We start from the raw sequence: 19,840 nt of genomic DNA, 5'->3' as shown, positions 1-19,840 counted from the left end.
TGTCTGTGATTTTTGACTTGGGGCAGCATTTTTCTCCTTTGCATTAGGAGCCAAAGATTTCGTTTTCTGCCTTTGAGAAGTCTTGCAGATTGCACCCAAATGCCTGCAGGCTCCTTTTCCTTTCTCTCTCTTTTATGGCAATGATTAAAAGAGACCTGGCATACACAAACAAATGATGGGTTTATTAAATGGGACAAACGAAACAGTCGATACATCCATCATGTGGGGAGGGGGGCAGGAGTGAGGGCGCCATTCTTTGCCCTGGAGCCTGGCCTCCCTTCCACAGCAAAGGAAATGACTTGGACGCCTTCATATTGGGGGAGTGGGTCGGGGAGGATGTGTGCTGTTGCTGCTATGGCTTGTGGCCAAGGGCCGGCCCAGCGGTGGCGATGATGGAGGGGCTGCCCAGGCTGCTGCCCAGCGTGATGAGGGTGGTCCCGGCAGCAGGGAGCATGCCCTGCGGGAGCAAGTGTCTACTGGTGAGGCCCTCCCTGGTGTGCAGGATGGTGCTGGTGCCGTCGTCCATCACAGAGGGCACCCTGCCCAGGGCTTCTGCTGACCCCAGCGCATGGGGATGGGGGTGGTGATCTTTGGCTGACGCAGTCTTCTCCCCCCTCCCCCCCTTCATGGCTGCCAGCGCAGAGGTCAGGAACACCGTCTTGGAAGTAGCCTGCAGGACGGGGCCCAGGTTGCCAGACACACTGGTTGTTATCGAGGGAGCAAAGGACACGGAAGAGGAAGAAGAGGAGGCGGTCTGAAGAGCTGCGGATTTCAGGGGGCCGGAAGCCGCTTCGGCCATGACTGACTTGGTCAGCGCAGAGAGCTTGGCGTCTGACATCACATAGAGGGTCTTCATGGGGCTTGAAGTGGTCACTAAAGGAAGACGGGGACAAGGGAAGAGGTCTCAGGTGGGGCCTAGATATTCCCTGCCCCCATAGGGATTCAAGGCGCTTTCCAACATATAAGGCAAACATTCAATTGCCAGAAAGAAAACTGTACAGACAATGCATCGAAATAGACATATTCAACAACATAACCTAACTAACTTAACAATCAAAATATCAACAATTAAAAGCATACCATTGTTAAAACACACCAAAAGTAAAAATATATTAAAAACCCATTCCATTGTAGCTCCATCAGCACAGTTTCAACTATATATACAGGGAGTCCTCAAGTTATAAACATCTGACTTCTAGTCTCTTGGAAACCCAAAATGCAGGGACCCAGAGCTTCTCACCTGTGGCTTGCAAGGTGGCCTGAGGGACAGCGTCTGCAGAAGAGGTCTCTGGAGCAGAAGGGGCCTTGCAAAGGTCCATCTGGCACAAGAGTTTGCCAGGAGCAGCAGCAGAGCCAGACACAGGGCTTATCAAGTTCCCAGGTAAACTATCGGCAACCTGAAACCAACGGGAAAGCAGGTGGACACTATAAATTCTGACCAGGAGATTCTCAAAAGCATAGCATGGATCTGACTGAAGGGCAAAAGAGAGGTGTGGAGCTCCTGAAAGTGGCCTGAGGACAATGACTGAACACACTTCTATATGACTCTGCTTAAAAATACACGCAGAAAAGGTACTAACACTAACAAACTTGTCAGACAACTGAGGCTGCCTCCTGAAATGCCTGGGGAAACAGAAGCTATTGGCTTGAAAGGCATCAAACTAAGCCTTCCTCCTAGGCACAAAGAAGACTGGGCGACTTGGAAGGCGCTCTGGCACCACGACAGGCGAGTGTGGAGAAGAGCAAACCACAGACCACCCAGTACAATGCAGTCTGGGCCCTGCCACATGCACCATGGAGGACCTTCTTATAGCAACACCAGAGGCACTCCAAGTGGCCAGCTATTGGTCAAAAGACATTTAGTATAATGCCAAGCTTTTAACTTGGTTTGTATTTTCAATAAATTACAACTGTACCCTCGGTTCGTTTCTGACATGATAAATAAATAAATAACCTGAAAACCCAGCATCCAGTATTACCTGCGCAGCGGGAAGCAGGAGCGGCTGTGGGGTCGGCTCTTCCGACAGAGTCTGTGCTGCTCCGATGGCCGCCTGGCTGAGGGTGGAGAGGCGGCTGGCCTGGCCCCGAAGGGTCACCGTGATGGTGGTGGGTGCTTTGAAGCCTGGCAGAGAAGGGGGGGAGAAAGGGAGAGTCACTGCCTACCCATTTTGGGGCAATTGCATCGAAGGATCAGACACAAGCAGACACAAGGGGATACCAGTCTTGTTTGCAAACTGCCACAGACTCTACTGTACATTAAAATGGCTAACATGGGTGTCCATTTACGATGTATCATAGCAGCCATAAAATACAAGTGGGTGAGCCACTTGGTCTGAAAACTTTATCCACTTCAAAATAGGCTGACCTGAGCCCTGGCCTGAGATGTGAGCCAACCCGGGGAGGCTGCTTGCCAGTTTGGCCAGCCCTCCGTTGGCCAGAAGCTGGTGGATGGTGGTGGGCTTCCCGCCGGTTGAGGCCCCGAGGGAAGTGGCCACAGGGATGGTGCGGACAATGGTGCCGGCGGTGCTGGTGGCCATGGTGCCCAGGCCTTGGAGCGGAGTGGAGGCCTTCAGGCCCGGGGTCTGCAGAGGAAAAGGAAGAGATCATTGGACGCCATGGACTCTTATCTCTCTAACTATCCATCCATCCATTTGTTGTTTTATGGCCCAGAGAAGTGGAGCTCAGCTCACTGGACATGCGCAGCCAGACGTGGCCAATGAGGGAGGCAGACAGACAGGAAGAAGAGGGCAAACCTAAAGCTCAGTGGTGCCTGAGCCTTTCCCCATCTGCTGGATCCCATCCACAGCCCTTACCTGCCCCAGAGGCCCTGCTGCCGAGGCAACGCTGGAGGGAAGAGCTGCGACAGATGTAGAGGCCGGCTTGGTGCGGATGTCTTGGAGGCTGAAGCTCAAGCCCTGGAGGAGGCTGCTGGCCGAGGCTGATCCTAAAGAGAGCAGAGAGAACCTGGGAGGAGGGCTGGGCCTTGCAGGGATATTTGGGATTGTAAGGAATTTATAACGACTGCCACCAATTTGTAAAGATGCAGCCACCAAAGACTCAGGGAGGAGACCTTTTACTTTTTTTCTTCTTCTTCTTTACTTTAGATGGTAACGCAACTTGGTTTAGAATATATGCGACAGAGGCTTAGATGTTGGAAGAACAGTAACAAGTTTATTCAGGCACAGAGCATAGTGGTTACAATGTTGTTTCTCACTTAGAGGTATTCTTATTAACAGTTACAATACTAGAATGAGATGAATCAACTCTCTAAAGTATCGCTTCTTTTACTTAAGGTAGTTAAAACTTCTTCCTCTGCTACTTTTAAACCGTTACTTCAATGGATCTCTGTGAGTCCAGCTGGGATTAGTTCCCAAAGTCTGAAACTTGGACTATCCAGTGACTTCAAACCACCGTCACCCCTGTGATATACTATCACAGACTACATTAAATAAGTCACCAAACTTATTTAAAACCGACTCAAAATGAACAATTGAGTCTCTTTGATTCCATCAACCTGGAATCAATCTTCCCTGTGCCTCCTCAGAGCACAGACTGACTCTCTTTTTTAAACTCTGCACTTCTTCAACTAAACGGCAGCTGGCTCCGCCTACTTCTCCATGGCAACCAGCCTCTGAGTGCTGAGATGCAATAACTGTAGTACTTACCCTTTTTAAACATAAACACACAATTAAACATAACATCTGTAAACCAACATTCGTACTTTATTACAGGGATCTATGGCAGAGTGCACTGCAGCGTTGCTACATGAGATAAAATACATAGGATAATGCTCTGATAAGGTACAAAAAGGGGAAACCTTATCTTGAGTGAATTATAATCTGGAGTGAATTATAATTATTATTAAATTGTATTACATCATAATATTATTATTATTATTATTACATGCATATACAATATAAAATTCACTTTTCAACTTTCAGCCTCCTTTAATATGGAGAAAGGCACAACCGGCGCTTACCTTGGAGGCTGCTGCTGCTGCTCTGGGCTGGGAGGCAGTGAGAAGCGCCTGCCACCAGCCTGCTCTGCAGGGCATGGAAGGCACTGGGGCCAGTGCTGCTGGGGAGGGCGGCTGCGGGGGCCGGGCCGAGGGAGAGACTCTCTGCCGAAGAGGTCACTCTGCGGGTTCAGAAGCAAAAAGGCATAATGTAAGATCCTGCAAGGTAGACAGACTCCACCAATACATGGAGCGAGAATTGCCAGATGTACAAGCTGGGTTCAGAAAAGGCAGAGGAACCAGAGACTACATTACCAACATCCACTGGATAGTGGAGGAAGGTTGGAAGTTTAAAAAAACCCCCATCTATTTCTGTCTTACTGACTATTCTAAAGCCTTCGACTGTGTGGATCATAATAAACTATGGCATGTTCTTGGTGGTATGGGGATACCAAGTCACCTTATCTGTCTCCTGAGAAATTTGTATAAAGACCAAGTAGCCACAGTCAGAACAGATCATGGAACAACAGACTGGTTCAAGATTGGGAAAGGAGTGCGGCAGGGCTGTCTACTCACATCCTCCCTATTCAACTTGTATGTAGAACACATCATGCGACATGCGGGGCTTGATGGAGTTAAAATTGCTGGAAGAAACATTAACAACCTTAGATATGCAGATGATATCACTCCGATGGCTGAAAGTGAGGAGTAGCCAAGGCGCCTTATGATCAAAGTGAAAGAAGAAAGTGCAAAAGCTAGGTTGCAGTAAAACATCAAGAAAACCAAGATTGTGGCAGCCAGACTGATTGATAACTGGCAAATAGAGAAAACGTGGAGGCAGTGACAGACTTTGTATTTCTAGGCACAAAGATGACTGCAGACGCAGACTGCAGCCAGGAAATAAGAAGACGTTTCCTTCGTGGTAGGAGAGCAAGGACCAACCTTGACAAAATAGTGAAGAGCAGAGTCATCACACTGGCAATGAAGGTCTGCATAGTTAAAGCAATGGTATTCCCATAGTAACCTACCCTGTTTCCCCAAAAATAATAGTGTCTTATATTAATGTTTGCTCCCAAAGATGTGCTAGGTCTTATTTTCAGGGGATGTCTTATTTTTCCATGAAGAAGAATTCACATTTATTGTTGAACAAAAAAAATGAATATTTATTATATACTGTGCAGTAGTTGTCATCACAAACCAGCAAAACCAAACAAACTGTGAATCCTATCAATAATTTCTTGTTATTTCCATGTACAACAATCTATGGTACGTACATTTACCTACCCTACATGCTCTGGTGTTCTGTTCGGCAGGCATGCTTCAAAAAAAAAACAACAAAACTTTGCTAGATCTTACTTTCAGGTGAGGCCTTATATTTAGCAATTCAGCAAAACCTCTACTAGGTCTTACTTTCAGAGGATGTATTATTTTCAGGGAAACAGGGCATGGATTTTTTTTTTCGTGTGAGGAGCAACCGGAGTTGCTTCTGGAGTGAGAGAATTGGCCGTCTGCAAGGACGTTGCCCAGGGGATGCCTGGATGTTTTTGATGTTTTACCATCCTTGTGGGAGGCTTCTCTTATGTCCTCGCATGGAGCTGGAGCTGACAGAGGGAGCTCATCCACGCTCTCCCCGGGTGGGATTCGAACCTGGCAGCTTTCAGGTCAGCAACCCAACCTTCAAGTCACAAGGCTTTTATCCCCTAGGCCACCGGAGGCTCCTAGGGTATGGATGCGAGAGCTGGACCATAAGGAAGGCTGAGTGAAGGAAGAGAGACACTTTTGAACTGTGGTGTTGGAGGAACATGCTGCGAGTGCCTTGGACCGCAAGAAGATCCAACCAGTCCATCTTCCAGGAAATAATGCCTGGCTACTCACTGAAGGGAAGGAGAAGAGAGGCAAATCATGAGAAGACAGGAAAGCTTGGAAAATATCATGATGCTGGGGAAAATGGAAGGAAAAATGAAGAGAGGCCGACCAAGGGCAAGGTGGATGGATGGTATCCTTGAAGGGACTGACTCCACCTTGAAGGAGCTGTGGGTGGTGACAGCTGACAGGGAGCTCTGGCCTGGACTGGTCCATGAAGTCACGAAGAGTTGGAAGCGACTGAATGAATAAACAAGACCCGAGGCTTAACTGAATCCCATCACTCCAGAAGCGCAACTTCCAGCTTGAGCAGAGCCAGTGTCTGGCACCGAACGAAGCCTTGTAGAAACCTGGAACGACAGAGAACGGGGGGCAAGGTCCCAGCCTTGGTCTGGAACATGGTGGTGGAAATGTGAGCTACTCACTTGCAAGCAGGCAGGAGTCCTGTTGTCTCCTTCGCTCTGGGCGCAGTCGGTCCCAGAGTCACAGCGAGGGGCTTCCCTGCAGCCGCTGCAAAACAAAAGAGATCGTGAGAGGCATCGCAGTCCCCTGGACAAGGCTAAAAGGCTGCTCTCTCCAAAAATATGGTCGAAAGACTAAGTAGCACCTTCCAGCTAAGCTGACTCAAATGCCATGGCAATGCAATGCATTCCTTTGAGGGAGTTGGAGAGGGACATAAAAGGGCAATCTTCTGGGTTGGGTCAGGGGTCTGCCTCCAAAGCAGAGGGAAGCCAGGCTCCGAGGGAACCGTCCGGCTCCGCTTTGCTCCTTTCACTTATACTGCTTCTGCCTTCTCTTTTCCTTCTACCTCTCTAGGCCTCTCTCTCTTTTGTTCAGAGCAGGACGCATCTCGATCTGTCTTATCCTCCTAAAGCCTTTAGAAAATACACAGGAACGGAAGCGAGTTAAAAAAATAATGTTTTTATTGGAGGTTTTTTTTTTGTTTCCTTTTTTTCATTTCTTTTGGATACAAATGGAAATCTGTCTTGCATATTCCTCCTGTCCAGGTAGGGTAAGAGGGAACTCTTGGTTTGGTTCAAGTTTACTTCTGTATTTCATATATTTCTGTGAAGAGAAATAAAATTTGGATGATTAAGTTGTAAGAAAAGAAAAACAGAGACTTTCAAAGCTGATAAATTTATGCTTGCAGTTGAAGACAGATCGGTCTGAATCTGGAGCCTGCCGCTGAATTAGCCAAAGGGAGGTGTGTGAAAAGTATAAGATTTGGCAGCTTTGGAAGTCTCCGGGTCTCAATGCGCTCAAAGGGATTCACTGGGTCCTGTTTCACACAAAGGACTGTTGGCGGAAGGGGACTCTCAGGAGCCCACGTGGGCTGCCATCCCAAAGCCTTGGCTACTTTCAAGCTTAGCAAAGGTTTACAGATTGCAGCTCTTGCCAGCTGAAGAACGGATGGAAGCGCTGGGTCTCTATGAGGAGCTGCCTTCTGGCTGCATTGTGGCCCCTGCTCAGTCCCAACAACAACACAAGGAGCCAGTGAAGGCACTCTTGGAAGTAACACTCCCAGTTCCTTTCGCGGGTTGCATTTGTCCAGTCACAGCACTGTTCCCTAATCAAGACTTTGCCAGAAAAGTATTGGAAAGCACTGCATGGCTACAACTAGATGGAATGAGTTACTCCTCCCTGTTTCCCTGCCATCACTTGCTCAAACACTGGAGTAGAGTTCCTTCTGAGATGCTCCCGTTCCCCTTGGACTCACTTTCCGGCGCTCCATCGGGCGCGGCCCCGTTGCTCCCTGCGCCAGCACTTTCCCCGTGGGAGACAATGGTCACCTTGATCTTGGCCCGCTTGGGGGGCTTGCCCCCATGAGGCGGGCTGGGTGGAGGGGGCCTCTTCAGTGCCGGATGCGAATCCTCCTTCTCCCCGGCGTCTGGCAGCAGTGGCTGAAGAGACGGCTGCTGCTGCTGTGATGGCTCTGAACCAAAAGACACAAAAGCAAATACAGTAGAGTCTCACTTATCCAACACAAACGGGCCAGCAGAACGTTGGATAAGCAAATATGTTGGATCAAGGAAAAGCCTTTTAAACATCAAATTAGGTTATGATTTTACAAATTAAGCACCAAAACATCATGTTATACAACAAATTTACCCTGAAATCGAGGACGCTCTTTGCAGTCGGAGCAAACTTGCGCTGTACGGTGAATTAATACAAGATGTTGGTGAGTAAAAGTAAAGGTTTCCCCTGACGTTAAGTCCAGTCGTGACCGTCTCTGGGGGGTTGATGCTCATCTAAATTTCTAGCCTGAAAAGCCAGCGTTGTCCATAGACATCTCCAAGGTCATGTGGCCAGCATGACTGCATGGAGCGCCGTTACCTTCCCACCGGAGCGGTACCTATTGATCTACTCACATTGGCATATTTTCGAACTACTAGGTTGGCAGGAGCTGGAGCTAACAGCGGGAGCTCATTCCGCTCCCGGGATTTGAACCTGGGACCTTTTGGTCCGCAAGTTCAGCAGCTCAGCACTTTAACACACTGTGCCACCAGGGGCCCCTTTTGTGTGAAACAAGGTATTTTTCAAAGAAGAAGACTTTGGTTTTTTAAAAATCTGAGTGCATATTTTAAACTAAAAGGTTTTAAAGGGCAATTACAACTGCAATTACAAAGTACAACTGCAATTTCAGCTTTAAAGAAAACACCATCCTCTGCTTGCCAAATATATTTTTGTAGTGACATGTCTTTGTTCTTGGAAGTTCAAAGACATGGTTCTTCAATTAAACAGCTGCGTTCCCTGTGTGCCATTACACGAATGCTTGTGAATGTCACTTTTTCAAAGGGTCGACTTCCAACAAGGTCATGCCTTTTTGTGACTAGGGGTTTTCTAAAGGTGATCTCCACATGTTCATGGAGATTCACATATGCCAAACAGATGGGACATTTTCAATAGGTTATGATATTTCCAATATTTTGAAGCACAAAGACACTTCTTCAGGATGCCCAAGAGAAACCCAATTCCTTCTACCTGCAGGAACAATGCCGAATGCAGCATGGCCCTGTATGGAGCAGATGCCAACACAAGCAAGTGGGAGGGCACCATAGCAGCACAGCTATGGCACCAGCAGGGTCCTGGCAGCCCCTCCAACAGTGACCCCTTTAGCCAGATGGGGTGTTATTCCCTGGCTCCCTCTTTGGGCACGCCTGGGGTGCCAGGGGTCTCATTGGTCCAGGAAAGAGGGTCCCACAGGGTGGGTTACCTTGGGTCTGCTTGTGCGGGAGCGCTGCCTCCATCCGCTGCACAGGCCTCTTCAGCAGCTGGGCAGCGCCAACCTGGCTGGACTTCTGAACGCAGGACACTGCAGCCATTTTGGCCTTGGGGCTGGACGTTGGGCTGCTGGACACACTGGAAAAATCCTAGCCAAGAGACACATTTCAAATAAAAATGCTTAATAACTCTTTGGACTCTATGATTCTATGGCCAACCCAATGGCTGGTCCTACTGCAGCTCCTGCCCAAGCTCAGCCTTCTTATTTATTTATTTACAGTATTTATATCCCGCCCTTTTCACCCCGAAGGGGACTCAGAGCGAATCACATTACACATATAAGGCAAACATTCAATGCCTTAACATAGAACAAAGACAGAGACAAACGCAGGCTCCGAGCTGGCCTCGAACTCATGACCTCTTGGTCAGAGTGATTTGTTGCAGCTGGCTGCAGCTGGCTGCTCACCAGCCTGCACCACAGCCCAGGACCCTCTTCTCACCTCGGAGCCTGAAGGCGAAGCGGGGATTTTGGTGGCTGGGGAGCCGGGTCGGCTGCTCCTCTCAGCCATGTCGAAGGACAGGTCCCTTCGAGCTGCATCTCGCATGGTCTTCTTCTTCTTCTCAGCGTCAAGGTCGCGGGGATCGGAGCCCGAGTGGCCATCTGCCCGGGTCAGCACTCCAGTCAAGAAGTCAGCAATTTCATCCTTTGGAGGCAAGGAAGCAGAGCCAGGCATTTAACAGCAGTTGCCCCTCAAAAGCATCTTGATTATTCCTTGGGTTGGGAGCGACACAATAATACTTTACATGAATAAATATAAATAAATAAGTACAGAGTTCCATTAGAGATCAAGTAGTAAAGTAAGAGAGTAGAACATCAGAAGGGTACTTCCAACAGTAGTCATTTGGGGTAAAATGCTCAAAACCATAGAGGTTCCAGAAGCCCAGAAAGAGAAGCACAAGAATGAAAGGAGTGGGACAGTTCCATGATGTCTATTTCTACGGGGCATTTAGAGAAGAGAGAAAGTGATTATTTACCTGTATGCACCTGTCCACCATGCTCTGGGTCAGGCCTTCTGACTTCTTTTTGGCTTTGCTTATCCTATTTTTAAAAAGAAAAGGAATCAAGACACCATCCTAGGACTGACTTGTTGCAGGGGAGCCTTGTGTTTAATTCAGCTTTTCAAAGCTTAAAGTGAACTCCGAAGAAAAATGTTATTTATACTCCTGATGTTACAGATGAGGACAAGAAAACCATTTTTATTTCATGATATTGTTATTTATTTACTACATTTATATCCCGCTCTTCTCACCCCGGAGGGGACTCAGAGCGGCTTACAAATCAAAAGTACATACAATATATTATTAGCATAGCACAATATAAGCATTAAATTACTATATTGTACTATATCATTATATGGCAATACTATTAGTAATATTACATTTAATATATAATATATAATTAATATTATTATTAGTATAATATTGTATAACATTATATTATTATTATCAATATTATAATTATATACAATATATTATATATTTATAAATTATAATAATTTAATAATTGTTCTTGCTATTATTCTTTTTATGCCCCACCTTTTCCCTGTTCAGAATTCCAAGGGGCTTATAAGATACAGTAGAGTCTCACTTATCCAACATAAACGGCCCGGCAGAACGTTGGATAAGCGAATATGTTGGATAATAAGGAGGGATTAAGGAAAAGCTTATTAAATATCAAATTAGGTTATGATTTTACAAAGTAAGCACCAAAACATCATGTTATACAACAAATTTGACAGAAAAAGTAGTTCAATACACAGTAATGCTATGTAGAAATTACTGTATTTACGAACTTGGCACCAAAATATCACGATGTATTGAAAACATTGACTACAAAAAAGCGTTGGATAATCCAGAACGTTGGATAAGTGAGACTCTACTGTAGTGAAAGTTGTTGAAGGCTTTCATGACCGGAATCACACTTGCCTAATTTCCAACAGACCTCACAACCTCTGTGTATGCCTGCCATAGGTGTGGGCAAAACATCCGAAGAGAATGTTTCTGGAACATGGCCATACAGCCCGAAAAACTCTCAGCAACCCAGTAAAAGAATGGTTAAACATGAGCAAATTATATGCAAAAAAAGTAAAGAAACCTGTGTCCAGATGCAATGTCTCAAAGGGAATTCAATCCCTGCTTGATACCTGAGATTATCATCCGCTCCTCCAACCACCACCAGACTGTTTTCGGCCCGAAGCTTCTCCCGGAAATCCTCCATGGCTTCGCTGTTGCACTGGAGGGAGTTCTGGCCAATCACAAAGAGAACCGGAGTCTTCATGTCCAGAAGCGGGTCGTCAACGTCCTGCCATAGGAAACAACCAATGAGGTCCTTTCAGAGCTTAGGAAATACCTGGGATTCACTGCAGTCAGTGGAGGGCAATACAAGGATTTTCTGAATATATAACAACAACAACAACAACAACAGGTGCCATGCCAAAAGATCTCAGCCAGCATTTGGAAACAATAGACATTGACAAAAATTACGATCTGCCAACTGCAAAAGGCCACCCTACTGGGATGATACTGCACGCATCATCCGAAAATACATCACACAGTCCTAGACACTTGGGAAGTGTTCGACTTATGATTTTGTGAAATGAAATCCAGCCTATCTATCTTGTTTGCTGTGTCATAATAATAATAATAATAATTTATCTTTGTATGCCGCCTCCATCTCCCCAGCTGGGGACTCAGGGCGGGTCACATGGGGAACAAGCCTAATATAATCACATAAAATCATAAAATAGCAATTTAGACATCAGACAACACAATTTAAAAACAATTTAAACAAGTCATAGTTAAAATCGACATAGTTAAAATGTTAAATAATCATCCAGGCATTAAAGGTCCAATATAGGATAACATCTGGGCGATAATCAAAACTGATTTAGGGAGTGTCTATTACAAATAGGACATACATCAAATAGATATAACAGGTAGGGAAGATAAATCTGAACGGGAATCAAACTAAAAAGTAAGCAGGGCAAGTTTCAGTGTAGATATGGACCAGGTTATTATGGACTTGTCTACTCAAAAGCACAACAGAACAGCCATGTTTTTAACTGTTTGTTATTACTTTAACCAACGCATACAACCTATAAAGGACTCTGCTTATGAATTTTTGTGTGTGTAGACAATAAACAGACACAGTTTTTAAAATGAGGAAAAGCAGGAGAATGAAACCAAAATACTCCCACCCTCTGAACTTGGTTATTGGTCTGTAACCATGTATTTTAATAAGTCCTGTGTTTAACTCTATTTCAATGTTTGCACGCTTTGGGTTTGAATTCACATATGGTTTTAATATTAAGCTGCATGAGAGAGAAGAAGCGGGATAGAAATATTATACTAACCAGAATTTCAAATTTATTTTTATTTTTTATTGTAAACAGTGCTACGTAAAATTATACAAACATTCAGAACATTTTCCATTGGTAACACATGTTTACATTCTTCCTCCTTATTCTCTCTCCCTCCCCTCCCCAGGAACAGTTTACAAATTTTCTATATTTATTACAATTATTCGATCATGACGATAATCTTGTTTAATTCCTTATATTTGTCTTTCCACTTTATTCTGTAAATTAAGTCTTTCCATTTTGCCTCCCATGTCTTTTGATTTGGCCTTTTCTATAGTAACTTTTCCTTTCGTTAGTGTAGTCTAGGAGGAGGTAGTCTGCTAAATATTTATTTATAGAATTTATTTATTTATAGAATTTCAAATTTATCAGGTTATGATTTAGCCCATTTCCAGTTCTTACCCCTCTGGGTCCATCCACTGTTAAGAGAGGGAACCCGAGACACACAACCGCAGTGACGTCCTCCATCACCGAGACCTGGGGTGGAATAAAAAAAGGCTGCAAAAGCCACCTATTCAAAGGGGCTCCTCCATGTGTGACCACCAAAAAGCTTCAGGCCCATGAGAGTGGGTGGGACATACGTGACAGGCCACCAGCGCTCCCGTGTTCCAGCCAATGAGGATAATGGGCTTGTGGGAGAAATGGTTGTGGATCTGAAAGAAAAAGGCAACGAGGGGGAAATGAGGACAGCCCAGGACTGCAGACATAGATTGAGGTTTGTAGGCCGAAAGAAGTCTCAATAAAAGTCAAACATAGTGCGTACCTCCAGGACTTTGCCTCGCAAGGCACCGATCATGTGCTCCAGGCATTGCAAGACTCCAACACCGCTGCCGTTGTTCACTAAATGGGTAGCAACAGGGATCACCTGCACAGCAAACGGGAAAAAAGATCAGCATCTCTTATGCAGTTACCATATACAGTTCCATCACAACCTCCATTTTATGACAACGATTTCATCATAAATCCCCCAACTGGTCAATCCCACAACTTAATCAATAAACCCTCAAGCTTTCTCAATCAACCCAAATGTCAGAAGGGAGGACATACTGCATTTGCTACTATGAATTGTGTGTTGTAAATTAAGTTTTAATGTTCTGGATGGTTGAATAACATTATGACATTTTGCATGTTTCAAAGCTATTCTTTGGTACTTAAAATTTTTAAGCTGACTTGGGTCTCGGAGTGTGGGAGGGTAATAAATGTAACCATGAGAAAAGCCACACAAACGCACACACAAAATGAGCAGGACAGCGCAATGCCACCAACCTTTCCCAAGCAAGAGAGCTGCGACTGCCAGAACCGATGCCGACGTGACGTGGGGAACATGGAGTTGGATGGTCCGGAGGCTGCCAGGAGGATAAGCGGGGAGCCAGGCAGCTTTCCCTTGAAAAACAAAACCAAGTGAGATTAAAAACCACAAAGAGAATGAAAAACCCTTTCCTTTTTTGAGAAGATCCACCCCTTCAAGCACTGGGGTCTAGGAACAGCCCTTCAAGGGAACAAGTATTTAAATTCAGCCATCAGAGCTCCAACACGGGACTGGTCATTGGTGTTCCTGACATACTTCTGTATTTTGAGGCCCACAATGGACTTACCGGTTTGTTATGCGAAAGGACGCCCACAGCAGGATCCCAGGGCCTCTTCAACAAGAGAGACAAGGCCTCAGCCCCGGCAGCCCCTGTCTTTGCGGTGGAAGACAACAGCATCCGGTCAATCAAGGTGGGAATCTGAAAAAAGGATTGGATTGGATCAAGTACATCTTAGAGATGGTAAGGCAGATATATAGGCATACAGACATACACACACTATAAACACTTCATGCTCATCACCTTCCCCTTCAGAGTCTGCAGGGCATCCAGATACGCAGCCAGCATGGGCAAACTGAGGGTCTCCACCAGAGTCGAATGCAGCCACTGGATGAGCTTGCTGTCCCAACTGATGCTGGCCAAAGCCTGTCGGACTCGTCGGGCGCATTTGTCCACTGCGATCCTTCTGAGGACTGGCTCATTGCAAGCCTTGCAGAACAGAAAACAGAAAGACTCAAAGGGATGCCAACAAAACAAAGTCCGAACTGAAGGGACACAGGTTGGTGTAAAAATACCACATCTCAGTCAGACAGGTTGAAGGAGAACCCTTCCTGACATGAAAAGGGAAAGAACAGACACACTGGTGCACTTGAGCCGAGTTAGCCCTCATCCTGAATTTTTTCAAAAGCAGTGTTTTGATGTCCTCATTGAGAATATTTTGCTGGCCCCAGTGAAGATTCCTCTTTATTGCGTGCTGTAAACATGTGCTACATCCATCAGATGGGCTGGTGCAAGCCAAAGGAGAGAGAATGAAGGAGCCCTTACCCCTTCATTAGCTAGCCGGGCCAGTCTGTCTGACTGCAAAGCCTTGAGGATTTTATTGAAGAGCTTGTTCTGAGCCACTGTCCAGCCAGACCTGCAAGGAAAACAAAAAATCAGGTTTAGTAATGATAATAATAATAATAATAATAATAATAATAATAATAATAATGAATTGCAGTTGGAGGAACCCAGGTGTTGCTTGCTTTTAACTAGGGTTTGGATAAGTCAGAGTTGAAAATAATGGCGTCAATGGGGAACCAATGTTGCCTTCCTCCTTTCTTCCACTCACCCCTTCTCCTCCCATGTGTTACCTGTTCATATGTTCCTCCCAGTCATCTGGGGGAGGTGGGGTGTCCGTATCCGTGCGGGCAAAGATTACATGGCGTTCACACTCATTCATCACCGTCCGGGCCTTCTGGTTATCATACAGTGGCACTGGCGTGGGCGTCACCGTTTCCACATCAATAGGGACGTCAGCCTCACTGGAAGCAGACATTACCATTTCAGGGAACAGAATAACTGGTTCCAGCTGGTTAATGTCTTCTTAACAAGAAAATGTCAGGGACAAATGTCTGCACACAACAAACCATGAACTAAACCAGGGGTCCCCAAACTAAGGCCCGGGGGCCGGATGCGGCCCTCCAAGGTCATTTACCTGACCCCCAACCTCAGTTTTATAATATTTTATATCCGTTTTAATAATATAATATATTGTATATACATATAATATTGATAATAATATTATGTTATACAATATAATACTAATAGTAATACCATATAATAATATTAATTATATGTTATATATTACATATTATATAATAGTATAGTGGTATAGTTCAATATAGTAATATATAATGCTAATATTTTGTTATGCTAATAATATAATATATTGTATGTACATGCAGCTGCTCTGAGTCCCCTTCGGGGTGAGAAGGGTGGGATATAAATGTAGTAAATAAATGCAGTAAATAAATAATTAATTTTAGACTTAGGTTTGGCCAAAGTCTGAAACGACTTGAAGGCACACAACAACAACAATCCTAATTAACTTGACTATCTCATTGGCCAGTAGCAGGCCCACACTTTCCATTGAAATCCTGATAGGTTTATGTTGGTTACAATTGTTTTCATTTTTAAATATTGTATTGTTTTTTCGTTGTTGTTGTTGTTGCACTACAAATAAGACGTGCAGTATGCATAGGAATTTGTTTTGTTTTTTTCAAATGATAATTCGGCCCCTCAACAGTCTGAAGGATTGTGGACTGGCCCTCTGCTTCAAATGTTTGGGGACCCCTGAACTAAACTAAGCAAATATATCATGAAATACCAAAGCGAGGATCACCCATGCCTCCATATTTCCGATTTCTCTGTGGAATGAAAAACTGGACAGTAGAGAACAAAAATCAACTAATCTGAAAAAAAAAACTAATTTAGAAAATTAGTAGGAAAAAAATCAACTAATTTGAAATGTAGAGCTAGAAGAGACCATAGATCACTACAAAGAGTCTCACAACAGAAGTGACTTGCAGTATATTCTCAATTTGCTTCTGACACGATTAAAAAACCCTTAAAAAGGCAAACATATGGGTCTGAGAACAAACCAAGCCTGGATTCTCACTAGAGGTGAAGATGGCTGGGATTATTGTATTTTGGTCATATCATGAGACTATGCTATTTGTTAAGAAAGACCATAGGTAAAGGTTTCCCCTGACATTAAGTCCAGTCATGTCTGACTCTGGGGGTTGGTGCTCATCTCCATATCTAAGCTGAAGAGCCGGCGTTGTCCGTAGACACCTCCAAGGTCATGTGGCTGGCATGACTGCATGGAGCGCATGCAGACCATAATGCTCTGTAAAGTGGAAGGCAGTAAGGACAAAGAGAAACTACAATACAGATTAACAGATTCAATCCAAGCAGCCACAGTTTCCCAGAATTTGCAAGATTGGGAATGGGGATCTAAGTCAAGAGATCTTGCTAAGGGGAAAGCCAACATGCATAGACATAGAGACAAATGCATGACGCTTACATGGTGCCGCTGTCTTGGTGCCTCTTAGGCGTCACAAAGAGAAGGCGGGTAGGGCGGGCATTGCTGGCGTCCGGGTGGGCACTCCAGGGTTTGGCATAACTGTGGTCCAGGAAAACCAGGTCCAGCTCTCTCTCGTGGACTGACAGCTGGAAAAGCAGGGAGGTCCCCATCCTCCGTGCCGAGGTCTGGAAATCGCGCTCGTTGCCTCGGTACGACATGTCTCCACACCTTTGGCTGCTAACGCTGCTGGGGCAAAGGACTCCTCTTGTCCCTCATCCTGGTTCCTGGCAGGAAGCAAGGGAGCAGCACCAGGAAACTTGCTTCTTCACATGTCAGGTGTTTATTTCCGAAGGGCTGCCGACACAGATTGGAGCCTGTGTCTGTAAATTTAGGATCTGCTACGAGTTTGCGCACGCAGAATCACCTCCCAAGATTTCCAAGAGTTGATATTGTGCATTCCTATGTATATAGCAAGCCTATACGATGGGATTACCTAGGTCCATAAAGTAATTTAATCCAAATGTCAGCTGTCCGCTTGAGAAGTGTACAGCAATATCATTTACTGAATTATTGCTATAAAATAATTTTAAATGAGAAAGAAAAGAGGACTACATTCTCTCTCAAACAGAAAGAGACGTTTGGCGGAAAGACACATAAAGCGAACACCATGGAACACAATCATACTTGGCCTATGAGAAGAATTTATCATTTTAAACCTGGGACATACACACGCTATGAATTTGCAAATCCTTAATCCCCATCTTCCTTTTTTTGCTTTTCCTTTATTTTAAATCAGCACATTTAACAGAAATAATAATAACTTCATTTATAACTCGCCTTCATCTCCCCGAAGGGACTCGGAGCGGCTCACATGGGGATCAAGCCCAGAAGTCAAGACAGATTAAAGTTAAAAACACAACAACGATTTCAACAGAAAGGAGGAAACCACGAAAAGGAACAAAATCTGGTTACCAGCTTTAAAAAACTCCAAAATCAGGATGGTAAATAAAGAGCAACACTCAGAAAACAGAGAAATTCCAGACAGGAAACAATCAAGGGCCAGTTAACACCACCCAAACAGGGGGTGCCTCCAGTCAACAAAGGGCAGGCTCCCTCTATGCAAATCCCCTCACTGATTGACTTTGCAGCTCCATGGCTACTCAATGCTATTCAAGCTTGCTAAATGCAACGTTCACACTTGTTTCAAACAAACAAGGGTTCTTTCTTCCACCTTGGACATTATTCCACAAATACAGTAGAGTCTCACTTATCCAAGACTCGCTTATCCAACGTTCTGGATTATTTGTAGTCAATGTTTTCAATACATCGTGATATTTTGGTGCTAAATTCGTAAATACAGTAATTACTACATAGCATTGCTGCGTATTGAACTACTTTTTCTGTCAAATTTGTTGTATAACATGATATTTTGGTGCTTCATTTGTAAAATCATAACCTAATTTGATGTTTAATAGGCTTTTCCTTAATCTCTCCTTGTTATCCAAGATATTTGCTTATCCAAGGTTCTGCCAGCCCGTTTAGCTTGGATAAGTGAGACTCTACTGTAGTAGCAACAATAATACAGTATAATAATAAATGTAATAATAATAGAGAAATGTACAATATATTCTCGAGTATAAGCTGACCCAAATATAAGCCAACCAGGATCCTCACCCTAGTATAAGCCTCACTTCCATAACATTACTGCGTATTGAACTACTTTTTCTGTCAAATTTGTTGTCTAACATGATGTTTTGGTGCTTGATTGTAAAATCATAACCTAATTTGATGTTAAATAGGCTCTTCCTTAACCCCTCCTTATTATCCAAGATATTTGCTTATCCAAGCTTCTGCCGGCCCGTTTAGCTTGGATAAGTGTGTTATGTGTTTTATTGTATTTTTAAAATGTTTAATTTTTTTATTTTATTTGACTTATGTTAATTACTGTTTTGTTTTGATATTCATTGTAATTGCTTTACTGTTTTGTTTTGGGCATCGCCCCAAGTTAGCCGCCCTGAGTCCCTTCGGGGAGATGGTGGCGGGATAGAAAAATAAATAATAATAATAATAAAACTTTATTTATACCCCGCCACCATCTCCCCGCGGGGACACGGGGCGGCTTACATGGGACAGAGGCACATACAACATAGGACAAAACATAGGCAACATAATACAAATCACACTATAAAAAGATAAAACAGTAATACAATATATCAATTAAAACAAAAATACAGGATAAAAAATTGCATTTAAAACACATAAATGGTAAAATCGTAATAAATACGGGATAGATTATTAAAAACCCTCTGGGGATGATTAATTAATGACTGTATCTCCAAGCATTATTATTATTACAGTAGAGTCTCACTTATCCAACATTCTGGATTATCAAACACATTTTTGTAGTCAATGTTTTCAATACATCATGATATTTTGGTGCTAAATTCGTAAATACAGTAATTACTACATTGCATTACTGCGTTCTGAACTACTTTTTCTGTCAAATTTGTTGTTAAACATTATATTTTAGTGCTTAATTTGTAAAATCATAACTTAATTTGATGTGTAATAGGCTTTTCCTTAATCCCTCCTTATTATCCAACATATTCGCTTATCCAACGTTCTGCTGGCCCGTTTATGTTGGATAAGTGAGACTCTACTGTATTATTAAGTGATAGAAAAATAAAGTATTATTATTGAGACGCTACTGTATATATACACTCCACTTGCCTCACTTCCAATAAGATGCCATTAGCCACAGATGCAGGCGAAACGTCAGGAGAAAATGCTACTGGAACAGGGCCGCTGTTGAGTATGTGCAGAGTGCCCAGAGGCCTTCACTCACCTCGTCCGGACGGAACTTGAACGGAGAGACGCCGAGGGAGGAGGAAGGCAAGCAGGCGAGACTCTCACTTTAGCCTCGGATTCTTTGAGGCGCCACTAGGCAGGCAGGCCTCAGCTGCTACTGCGCCTGCGCGCTCCTCTTTTTTTTTTTCCTCGAAGCTGA

The 19,840-nt window shown here is 44.2% G+C and overlaps 1 protein-coding gene across 2 annotated transcripts; it reads right to left on the bottom strand.

Annotated features, from left to right (window-relative positions):
• Positions 1-161: 161 nt before the first annotated feature.
• kansl3 (KAT8 regulatory NSL complex subunit 3) lies at positions 162-19,822 on the bottom strand. 2 transcript variants are annotated; one of them, XM_003228239.3, is made up of 22 exons: positions 19,679-19,822; positions 16,834-17,213; positions 15,119-15,289; positions 14,811-14,901; positions 14,289-14,474; positions 14,055-14,186; positions 13,726-13,842; positions 13,223-13,324; positions 13,041-13,112; positions 12,862-12,936; positions 11,245-11,402; positions 10,076-10,139; positions 9,541-9,744; positions 9,033-9,189; positions 7,536-7,751; positions 6,244-6,328; positions 3,980-4,137; positions 2,814-2,944; positions 2,366-2,582; positions 1,980-2,122; positions 1,241-1,397; positions 162-873 (listed from the first exon to the last, which is right to left on the bottom strand). In XM_003228239.3, the coding sequence occupies exons 2-22, from the start codon at positions 17,049-17,051 to the stop codon at positions 353-355; spliced, it is 3,375 nt and encodes a 1,124-aa protein (XP_003228287.1). In that variant the 5' UTR covers positions 17,052-17,213; positions 19,679-19,822; the 3' UTR covers positions 162-352. The 2 variants fall into 2 exon arrangements, with proteins under 2 accessions (XP_003228287.1, XP_062817174.1); XM_062961104.1 differs by having other exon boundaries at positions 16,834-17,117; positions 19,679-19,811.
• Positions 19,823-19,840: the final 18 nt, after the last annotated feature.

The sequence above is a fragment of the Anolis carolinensis genome, unplaced genomic scaffold (assembly GCF_035594765.1).
Source record: "Anolis carolinensis isolate JA03-04 unplaced genomic scaffold, rAnoCar3.1.pri scaffold_8, whole genome shotgun sequence".
NCBI lineage: Eukaryota > Metazoa > Chordata > Lepidosauria > Squamata > Dactyloidae > Anolis > Anolis carolinensis.
The sequence above is the reverse complement of the archived record's forward strand: the minus strand, read 5'-3'. Positions and strand labels throughout refer to the sequence as shown.